General features: G+C 35.0%; 1 protein-coding gene across 1 annotated transcript; it reads left to right on the forward strand.

Moving 5' to 3' along the window:
* Window positions 1-10,895: 10,895 nt before the first annotated feature.
* Window positions 10,896-12,168, forward strand: LOC133873090 (transcription repressor OFP1). Its single transcript, XM_062310811.1, has one exon. It carries the CDS (start codon window positions 11,036-11,038, stop codon window positions 12,095-12,097), a length of 1,062 nt encoding a protein of 353 aa, XP_062166795.1. The 5' UTR covers window positions 10,896-11,035; the 3' UTR covers window positions 12,098-12,168.
* Window positions 12,169-12,213: the final 45 nt, after the last annotated feature.

Raw genomic sequence — 12,213 nt, forward strand, 5'->3', positions numbered from 1 at the left:
GTGACAACTTAGTTATAAATCATTCTAATGCAATGAGCTTTTTAAACTATATGATGATGAAGAAAAAAAAAAGAACATATATAAAACACTAACAAATTAAGATAAATTCCATAACAAATACATGTCATTAAAATATTTAAGATAATTATAAAGTATTACTTTGTAGGGTAATTAAACTTTCAAAATAATCCATCATAAAATGTATAGTAAAAAGAGTTGAGAATCCTTAGAATTGAAATACATTTGGAAGAGGTAAGAAGTACCACTTACCTCGCTACTGTAGTAAGGTATGCGAGGATCTGCTAAAACCTGAACAATAAAGTTCATATGGGTTAGCCCAGAGCTAGCTACTCAAATTCCTTAATTAGGAGTGTGTCGTCTTTTACACAACCTTCCTAACCCTTCCCCCTATTAAAAGATTTATATATATATATATATATATATATTTTAATAATAAATAATTAAATAATTAACTTTTTTTTTTTAATAAATAAATAATTTTTTATTTTATTTTATTTATTTATTTTTATATAAATAATTAAATAATTAACTTTTTTTTTAATAAATAAACATTTTTTTTTTATTTATTTATTTTTATGGGGGCTTGGGTAAAAAATGACCTATTTGGACATCCTCTTAACTAGGTTAAGCACTAAGGCCCAAAACTCATTAAATGGGTTGTCTAAACTAGTTCTCTTCATTTAACCTACTTGGCCGATGGGCCAAAAACACACCTAAAGCTATTTACATAAGAAATTTTGGATCAACACCCACTCAAACATTCCATGGAACTAAATTTTCCAGATTTAATTCAAAACCTTTTTTTTTTTTTTTTGGTTATAAAAGATTATGACCCAATCTAAAATCCAAACTCATTACTCATTTTTAAAACCATTTTTTTTTACATCATTTTACAACTATGGACATTTGGTATGAATCCTATGTCATTTCCATGAAGAATATTATTAAAGGGTCATTATGAAGTTTTTTTTGATAGCAAGGTGGTGTTCATAAACTTATACATTTGGTCATTTATAAAACTCTTGGTCATCTAAGATGAGGTATATGTGATTTAAGAAAAATAAAACATAAGGTAAATAGGTTTGGGTACAACATATGCTTTTATGAGGTCTTTTTAACATATGTTTTCATAATATAAAAGAAATTTGACAATATATGGGTTAAGTTACCTAATAAAATAGTTTAGTCACATTTTCATGGTTTAAACAAATATTTATACAACATAGGCAAAATATCTCATATAGATTGAAGCATGATAATACATGGTTTTAAATATCCAATTAAAATATAACATACAAATTAAAGCACAACATAAATGGTAGCTTGAAAGAGGAGAGAATGAGTTACTTACAAGTTTAAGGCAAAATCACACTAGGGCTTAAAGGTTTCTCTAATGGAGGAGTGGAATGTGCTCTTGGAGAAGTTGAGATCGAGGCGAGAAAAAATGAAAAAGTGGATGGAGTGAAATGAGAGGGAGATGGACGTGTAGATGAGGAATTGGGGGGGCAATAAACAATCTTCCTTATTTTGGAGAAGTAAAAAATGAGCCTTTTTTTCTAAATGAAGAAAAATTGCTCTTATTAACTAGTCCATTCCATGTAAATGTCACTTTTCTTTTTACCTAGGTGGTCTTATGCATGGAGTGATTTGTGATTTCAAGACCACTTAATTATTAAGGATCATCTATAATTAAACATAATTTGAAGATAGTTAATGCACACAATTAAAATAAGTCATGTTACATTAAAATCATAAGGTTTTATTTCATATTGTTTTATATGGCATATGTTATAAATTAATCCTTAATTTATGAAATCAAGTATTTTCAATTATCTCCTTTAGAGGGCTTGATCCAATCTTTATTAAGCTTAATTATTAGGCCTAATGACATGGTTCCTAAGTTTTGGCTCAAGACCTTGGTCAAATTCCTAAGTATAAACATGAGGGTGTTACGACGAGCGTTGAGGGTTGCCTAGGCTGCGGCAACTCTTGATCTGCTACGTAATGCTGCAATGGCTCATTATTTTCTGCTTGGACTGATTGAACGCTTGACTCAACATCGTCCTCAAAAAAATGCTTCGGACTCACACCTAGTTTGACTGGCGTCTCGAACCTCATCTTCAGCCATTGCCATAGTAAATATGCATGGGTCTTTCCATGACAGAAGTTGAAGGAGCTAAATGAACAAATTGGACACCCGTTTGAACCTCCTGATCCAGGGTATTTTCGGGCCCTTCAACTTCATGATTAGCTCGATCTGCAACCACTTCTCCCCTTTTCTGCATGGGCTGATTGAGGGTTTGACACATCCTCATCTTCAGTCGTCACTACAAAGTTTATAAGCTGCAGCAGAAAGACTATGCAGTTTAGGCAACATTTCCATTAAAATATTCCTGTTTCACTGAGAGAAATAGAAGAACACATAACCACTTGTAAGGATTAAGAAAATGCAAAACAAAATCAGCTATATATCTCTTTTGTAATTTAATGTTATTATATCATCAACAATTCATTAGCACTATTTTAATATAGTAAGTCACAAACACATCCAATGAGCTCAAACTCACAACTTCACCCCAGACACCCTCCATCATCTTGTTCTTATTGGCCAAAAGGTGACATTTGATCTCACCAACATTACAAATAATAGGATGAGGTACGTAATTAGATATATATGCTGCCAACAAAAATTCTAGAGTCATAAAAAATGAAATCTAGATAAAGCATTAGAAATTGATCATGCTGATGTAGTAATCAATATATAGCTGGAAAGAAGTGTGTTACGATCTCAGGAGAGGTTAATTCAGACTAGCTGTGGTAATATGAGAAAATGTAGAATAATATTATACGATCGAGACTATCTACGTAAAGCATGAAAAGGTCAAAATCATTATTTACTAAACTGCAAAGAGTTAAAAAGATGGGGAAAGAATACTAGATGGATAGAAAGGCACTAGAATTTCAGTCATCAATTGGAATTATCGTTAATTTATTGTGTGTCTAAAATGGTTTTCATTATTCTTCTATGTATTGCAAGTTAAACAAATATTACCTACACAAAATTACTCCAAGTAAACATCTCTAGGCAGAAATCCAATACTATCACGCATATATGCAATCTCAACCCTTGATCACTATAATCCAATACACATAATATTTTCGTTCTAAGCTTTTTCTTTCTGAAATTTGCGGTGGAGGATTTCTCTGACGTACGCCAACAAAATCAAGATTTAGAATAGAGAGAAAATAACAAAAATATAATTAGCTTAGGACCCAATCGAACCTGGAGGACGGAGGGAACTGCGAGCATATCATATATGAAGGAAAAGAGAGAGGGGTGCGAGCTTGCGAGGTGGAGCCAGTAACGAGTGGGCCGAGAGTAACGCTAGACAACAGTTGTGGGCTTCGGTCTTCAGGGCGCGGGAAGACTGAAAGACGAAGGTGAAAGTGTGTGAGAGAGAGAGAGAGAGAGAGAGGGGGAGACTAATTTACAAATTGCTCGTGTGATATCAAAATTAATTAAAAGGTTAATGTAGGTGGCTTAATTTACAAATTGCTCTCTAGAATTAAATTTTGTTAAATATTTTTAAAGATTCCGTTAAGTGTTACGGCAGCGCCATTAAGATGGCAATACATGTCACTTTTAATAAAAATTATAAATATATTTAAAATATAAATATATAAAACTAATTTTTTTTTTAAAAAAAAAAAATAGAAAATAGGAATTTAGGGGTGGCTTGCAAGAGCCACCACCAGCCCATGGGGGTGGCTCGCAGCCATCCCCAACGCACTTGGGGCAGTTCAGCCACCCCCTAGCTAGTCATAAGGGGTGGCTCAAGTTCCCATAGCCAAAATGGCCACCCCTAATATTTTTTACCTAATTCCCTCCCCTCCCTTTTTTTTTAAATGTAATTTTTTAATAATTTCTTCGTCATACGTGGCAGTAAAAGCATGTATATCATTTGTGATACACCGCCATGTAGGATTTGAGATAGGTACCAGCATTTTAAGAAGGGTGACATGGACGGCCGTTATAAAAATGAATGGAGGCCAGACGGAAGTACTAACTGGGATTTTTAATTAATGACAAGTAACGCCAGTGACACTTTTTGAACCAAGACAACTTTTTCATTTAAGACGTAACCATATGTACCTATGAGGTATTTAACCCTTAAATTTGTTTAATAAGATATTATTTATCAAAAAGCAAAGAATTAGGTTTTATTTAACCCTTAAATTTGTTTAATAAGATATTATTTATCAAAAAGAAAAGAATTATAAAACCTAGCCGGCCGCTACAAGGCTTATGCGAATTAAATAAAAAAAAAAATAGAAAAAGAAAAAGAAAAAGTAGTATGGAGGAATTTTTTGTTGGCAAGTGATGTACTAAAAGAATAAGGGATAATTGCACTGTTGGTCTTTGGGGTTGGCCATAATAATTTTTCATTTCCTGTGATTCAAAAAGTTCATGAGAGGTCCTTGTGGTAAACAATAATTACGAATCACTCCCTGGACAATTTTTCATCTACTAAGTTAACAAATTCCGGTAGTCAGTCATGTCACACTCAATAGAAAGTCGACAAGTGTCCACTACAAAAAAATATAAAATATAGTAAAAATATAAATATATATTTTTTAAAACAAATATATTTATTTTAATTTTTTAGTATTTTATATATTTTTATTCTAATGGACACATGTCGCCTTCCTATTGGGTGTGACGTGACTGACTAACGAAATCTGTTAACTTTTGGATGAAAAATGTGTTCGGGAACTGATTTATAATTATTATTTACCACGAAGACCTCCCATAAACTTTTTGAACTACAAGTAGTGAAAAATAATTATAGCTAACTTCAAGGACCAACGGTGCAATTATCCCAAAGAATAAAGATGAGATCTGTTAATTTTGAATTAACAATTCATTGATTTTGTTGGTAATTATACCTTAAGAGAATAGGATTCTCTCCATAAACGGGGTACAGATTTTGTAAATTGTGTTTTGTTACGGCATTTTTGGCTAAACTGTTTTAGGGTGTAACGGTGCTTTTGAGTGTTAAATTTTTAAAATTAGAATTAAATTTTTATTCTGTTTATGAATTTCGAGGTTTAACTTTTAAAAAAAAGTTAAATAAAATATGATTTGTTTTAAAAAAAGTTGAATAAAATATAATTTATTTTTTTAAAAAATAGAATTAGAATCGTATTATCTTTCCGAATTTCCGTTGCCAAACACACCGTAAACTCTACAGTAGGCTAAAACATGTGAACACTGCACAGTGACAGAGCCCACAGAATGAATTATATAAATAGTTATATTTTTCTTAAAAAAATTTGAAAAAATAATAATTAAAGATTATTAAACGTTGAAGTACATTTAATGTCGAGGCACCATCATGACCGGTGATCATTACAAATAAATTGAAACAATCATCGACGACGGAAATAGAATCCCCAACCGGATCGGCCGGAGGAGATGCCACCGGTCTACTACCAACTACTACAAACTATAAAACGCATGGACTCGGGGAATGATGGTGAAAGGAGGAAATTCCAAAGATTAAGTTTAGAAGGTAAAATATATATATATATATATATATATATATATATATATATATATATATATATATATATATATATATATATATATATATATTATTTTTACTTTTAAAATCATAATTTAATTAAAATTTAATAGTGATTTTGGTCATTTTAAAAGTTACATCATTCTTTAAGAGACACAAAAATTGACGAAACTAAAATTGTTCTGACAGTATATAATAACAGCAGAAACTAAGAATTGAAGATTGAAAAGGGAATTCATAAATAGAGAAAATAACAAATAGGGAAGTGAAAGATCATTGTTGCCTCAAATAAATAAACAAAAAAAATAACTTTGAAAGATTGGTATTTAATTGATATTTCAAAACTTAGTTCCAAAATAATAGACCTGCCTTTATATAGGCTAAATTTGATTACTTTCGTTTTCCGAAGACGCTAGATGCAGTCGATCTATTTTAAACGGCACAGTCGACCTTCACGTTCAAGCAGCCGACCACCATCGAAAGATTGCTGGTATCGGAATCCGACAACATCCGGTTAATGTCGCCGGAATCTGGCTACCTTCGCCGGAATCCGGTCAACTAGATTCCGGCGACCAATCTGATCGGAATCCGGCCATTTGGCCGGATCTGACCAGACCGGCCGGATTTTGGCCATCTGACCGAATCTGGCCAGAAAGGCCAGATTCCGGCCAGAGAGCCGGATATCGGCCAGCTGGTCGGATCTGGCCAGAGAGGCCGAATCCCGGCTGGCCCTGGCCAGATAGGCTGGTTCCCCGCCGACCTTGGCCAGAACGGCCGGCTGGGATCCGGCCTCTCTGGCCAGATGGCTGGAATCTGGCCTTTTGTGCCGGATTCCGGCGAAATTGCCGGAATCAGGTAAAAATGGTCAGAATCTTATCGGTCAGTGACCGAATCTCGTCATCGATGATTTTTATATCATTTTACATTAATATTTTTATGTTGTGAATAAAAATTAATTTTTATAAGTTAATATGATTGAATAAAAATATAAAAAAATATTTGCGATTTTCCGTACGCGCCAAACACCGGAAAATGCTTTCGACGGAAAATGGTTTCCTGAAAAATGACTTCCCTGAAACCATTTTACGACGGAAACGATTTTACGTCGAAACAAACGGAGCATAAAATACATTATTCTAAACTAATCCCTAAATATTGTGCACGACTCTTTATATTCTTGTGCAGATATTTTTTTATTAAGATATTTCAATGCTATTAATTCAGTATCTCACAACTCAACTATAGATTCAGTATCTGCTCTTGCATCAGAGGTATAAATATAGGACTATATAGGTCAACCCTAACCTGACCTGTTAATTTCTTATTGGGTTCGTATCAAATTTACGAATCGTGTAAAAAAATATAACCTTTAAATGTTACATGAATGTTGAGTTCGAGTCGTGTTTAGACATTAATATAAGATTATATTAGTCAAACCTAATACAATAATTTAATTAACCAGGTCAAATTTCAAAACTCTACACTACTAATTTTGTGTTCGAGTATATAATTCATGAAAAAAATTATGAGTATAGTACACTTTCATCCAAACGTGATATTACTGTTTCCTACCAAACCAGCCTTTTCTTAAAGGCTTGGGTACAGATTGGTACACGATATGCTAAAAAGCCGAGAAGTCCAAATTAGCTAGGCAAGCAAGCCTACAGAAGCAGGATGCATGGTCAAGTTACCCAAAGGCCAAAACATTTGTTGGTTCAAGAATACAAACAAATATCATAAATTACTACACGTTTTAGGCACGACAAATTGTAACGTCGGTCCCCTCTCTGTAATTAATGGTTGGAGACGGAGACGTACGGACCCAAGTACCAGAGTGTTGTGTTCTTTTCGAAAGGCCAGAGTAAGGGAATGGCCAGTTGACTAGAAGGGACGTACTATATACTCTTCTGGATTTTACCATATACGATAATGTCTCAAGCAATTTGTTCGTGTGCATACTGGGGCCGCTCACTACATTCTTGAATGTATTAATCATTATTTCATAGATTAATGGTACATTTTCATGTGTCTTTTCGCAGATTCGTTTTGTGCTTTCGTAAGATACATGAATCTTTCTTATGATACGTTAAAGGTTGCAGGAAATTAAATTTCAACTGCAACACATTATCCTCTGAAGAAATCCCTATTGGCACTCAAAATCCCTTGTACATCTACACGGAGTTGCAACCCCAAAAAAAATTGGGATGTAATTTGGTGTGTGAATTGCTAAATCCGCCTATCCAAACAAGTAAGTAGGTTGCTCGAAATTTATTACAATAGATAGGTTTCATGAAAGCTCTCTCAGAATCCTGGCAGCAAAATTGTTGGCATCTCTTGATTGGATTTGCTGTTTGGTGCCCTTTGTTAAACAGAGTGTGAGCTCACAAATGAAGATCTCCAAATCCAGCCCATGTACATTCAGATGCAGAACAGAAAAAGAGAAAAGGCAATACCACCAAAGCACTAAAAAGAAAGAAAAAATTGTACTTATATGCATGTGTGTTATAGATATCTTAAAGTTTGGACCTTGCTGAGTCACATTTGCAACGAACTTGCACACCCAAATTAACGTATCTTCAGGTTTCTGTGTTTTTGTTCTTAGTACACTGTACATTTATGCTGATAAACTATCCCCTAATATTCCCAATACAGAAAACTGAATGCTTGCAATCAACGTACTTCACCAAACTCGAGATAGACCTAATAAGGGCCCATCTCACAAGCAACATTACAAGTAAGTTAGAGTTCGTTTGGGTTTGCGATTTCAAAAAGTACGATTTAATTTTTAAAAACGCAGTTAAGCGTTTGGCAAAATCGCAGTTTGACCTTTAAAATCGTGAATTTACCTTTAAAATTCTGCGTTTTCAAAAAAGCACCATCTTATCTGCGATTTGAAAAAACAGATTTTTTGCGTTTTCAAACCGCAATTTTTAAAAATGCAGTTCCTAAACGATCAATGTTCTGCGATTTGGTTTAAAATCGCACTTATTGTCTACAAAATCGCAATCCCAAACGCACCCTTAATTAGGTTCAATCAGGCTCTAGACAACATGCGTACTAGTCCCGGTAAACAACATTTCGAGTTTCTCTTCCTTGTATGTAAATACTGACTTAAACAACGGAATTTTACTCGGCTGGCCGGCACACCCGACAAAGTTACTTGTGCTTGTTTTCCTCATTGAACGTTCTGTTGGCCTGGAGTGCAGTTTCCGACTAACCGAATTCTATAGATCGAACACATGCATGCGCATAAATAGCATATGCCGCTAGTTAACAAGAATTCTGGCTATACATATGTAAGGTGCCAGAAAAGCACCATCGTGATAACCAGGGAGGAAGCTGCCCATTTGGAAGTTTTACAAGAAATGGCCGTAAGGCCAAGGACCCATTCAGTCGGGCCCCTCGTTGAGGTTCCGACAATGCATGTAAGCCACGTAAAGAAAACGGTTTGGAACATGGGAGACGCTTCGTATTAGCCGTCGAATGTAGAGAAACCAGCAGCTCATGGAAAACAAGTTTGAATAGAATAATCAGACAAGAAGAATAAAATTTTCTCTAAGAGATTCATTTACAAGTAACGATGGATTAACAAGTAAACAAATGCAGGTAATCATTAGGAGAGACCAAATTTCTGTTGGGGTAGGTAATTAATCGTGGAAAACAAACCCTTCTCCAACCTCTCCCCTAAAAATAAAAAATAAAAAAATTTCACCTAATTAGGTTGGAGTAAATTTCTTCAAATAAATTAATCTATTAATATGAAATTTATTATAAATAGATATGGGAATATATATATATATATCAGTTTAGTAGACTAGGTTAGATGAATATCGTCCACCCTAGTTTGGAAGAAAAGTTTAAAAGAAACTATATTTACTCTCCTCGATCTAAGAGCATCCACATTAAGCTTTTCAAAATTTTATCCAAATTTAACCTAAACAATCTACTTTTTTGATTTTATCTCTCACTTTTGAAACACTTTTTACATCAAACTCTCTAAATATTTCTCTATTTTAATTATATATTGTTTTTTATTTGTTTGAACACTAACCAATTTAATTATATGAACATCAAAATTTCCTACCAAAAAAATCCTACCACAATCGGCTACCAAAGAATCGAAATCTCAAAATCAGCCAAACATCAACACAATATCAAAATCAACCAAACATCAACACAATACCAAAATCACTAGATCGGTCAAGCCAATTCGAGCTCAAACACAAGATGAATCGAAACCCACAATTTCAAACCCTGAATCATTTTTTTTTTTTTAAAAATGAATCGAAACCTTAAATCAATTGAAAACAATTTATGAAACTCACATTTGGGAAGGGAAATTCGAGGTTAAACGGAAGATTGTCTAGGTTCTCAGCGTTCCGGCTTTCTCGGCGTTGTCTGGGTTCTCGGCTTTCAGGCGTTTTGGCGTTCTCGGCGTTCTGGCGTTGTCTGGGTTATCGTCATTCCGGCGTTCTCGGTGTTCTCTGCATCTTTGTCGTCAACCTTGTCAAGCCCAAATTCTTAGAAAAGGAAAGGGGCGCCGAGGAAGAAAGGGGAGAAGCGGGAAAGGAAAAAAAAAATTATTAAAAAACAAATAGCCTGAAGAAATCTGGAGCCAAATTTGGAGATGGATTCTGACATAACTTATTTTGGTGAAAGGATGAAGAGCTTGATGTAGAGGTGGTTTTCAGAGGTTTCACCAAAATTTGGTTAAACATTTGAAATGCCGAGTTTGACGTGGATGCTCTAACTACTATTATTTTAGCAATGTCTCCCAATTTTACAATTCAAAATAACAAAAAATATTCTCCATAATATAAAAAAATTCAGAAAAAAAAGTCAATATTTTTGTCATTTTAGGTCGTGAAATGAATACATTGCAACCTCAATTGTAGATTGGGTGGACACTATAATTATCATTCCCAGCAAGCTAATTAAATGTTATTTTGATTAGGCAAGATGTAAATTTGGGTGAAAATATAATTGTATCTAGCTAGCTAATTTAGCCTTAACTAAAGGTAGAAAATGTGATTTTTTTTTTTTTTTCAACTAAAATGAAGAGAAAATTAGTTGAAAATGATGTAAATGCAAGACTAATGTAGCTAACCCAAACTTTGTTAAAAAACAAAAAAAAAAAAAAGACAAAAAGAGGAAAGCCATTTTGCAGTTGACCCTACGTGGCCCACTCCTTTTCCTTTATGCCAACTTTTTCTTCCTTTGTGGACCCCATTAATTCCTCAAATTCCAAAAGCCTCACTCTCTATTTATTTATTCCCTCTCTCTCTCTGTCCAAAAGCAGAGACGGTGATAGAGTTACCTTCTTCCTTTCCATCTCTCACGCATGAGAGAGAGAGAGAGAATCACAATTCACAAGGGACTCTCAGAAGCTTTGTTTTTTCCATACACGGAGAGGGAGAGGGAGAGTTTTGATGGGTAATTATAAGTTCAAGTTATCAGATATGATGCCCAATGCCTGGTTTTACAAGCTCAAGGATATGGGCAGAGCCAGAAACCACAGCACCACCACTCCCTCCAAGAAGAAAAAACACCAAACATCAGCTTCAACGCAGCCATCCAAACCAAAGCAACCCCACCAATGTCATCCAAGAAAATCCTACTACTTCACGAGGGAGCTTATTATCCCTTCCCCAAACCAAAATTTCCCTGACCCACCAAGAAAATCCTCCAAACAAAGACTCAAGAAAAGAACCGTAACCTCCTCTGTTTCTGCCGGTTGTAGCTGCCGAGCCACGTTTGACTCTGTCTGTACCAAATCAGATTCCCCACCAGAGTACTCATCATCTTCTCCTTTGGATAGCTCACCAGAGACACAATTTCACGAGCCTGAATTCAGGTCCGACCGTATTCTTGCCACTGAATCTTTTGATGCAATGGTTTGTGGCTGCAAACTCAATCCCGATGCCGATGACATTGTTATCGACGTGGATAACAAGTCTTTTGCTAGTAAGGTTGAGAAGCTTGATGGGTTTGATTCCTTTTCCGAGCTTGAACTTCCTCCTATTATAACCAAGCCCGCTATGGAAAAGAAAGAATCAAAAGAGCCATCCAAGTATAGGAGAAGCTCTCTATCAGTCAAGATTGTCAAGGAAGATAAAATTGCTGGGAAAGAGCAGAAGACTAGTCCTGTAAGGAGGTTTTCTGTGAGTTCTCCGGGAGTCAGGCTTAGAATCAATTCCCCGAGAGTTGCGGGTAGGAAGCTTGTTCAGCCACACAATCGGAGAAGTGTCTCGTCGAGTTCCCGGAGGAGCATTTCCGATAGCTTTGCGGTGGTGAAGTCGTCGTTTGACCCTCAGAGGGATTTCAGGGAGTCAATGGTGGAGATGATTGTGGAGAACAACATCAGGGCATCAAAGGACCTTGAAGACCTTCTTGCCTGTTATCTCTCTTTGAATTCAGATGAATACCACGACCTCATTATCAAGGTGTTCAAGCAAATCTGGTTTAATCTGACTGACATTAAAGTGAAGTGATCTGTGTCTTCAGTCATTTTGTTACTTATTTAGTACATATTCAAATAAAACTTTTAGTTCTTAGTTGAGTATTCGATCAAATATTCTGATCATCAAGTTCTAATTTTCCGTGGCTT

This window comes from Alnus glutinosa, chromosome 7 (assembly GCF_958979055.1).
Source record: "Alnus glutinosa chromosome 7, dhAlnGlut1.1, whole genome shotgun sequence".
Taxonomy (NCBI): domain Eukaryota; kingdom Viridiplantae; phylum Streptophyta; class Magnoliopsida; order Fagales; family Betulaceae; genus Alnus; species Alnus glutinosa.

Excerpts from the sequence above, each read along its gene's own strand:
- LOC133873090 (XM_062310811.1), top strand. The coding sequence starts at position 11,036 with ATGGGTAATTATAAGTTCAAGTTATCAGATATGATGCCCAATGCCTGG.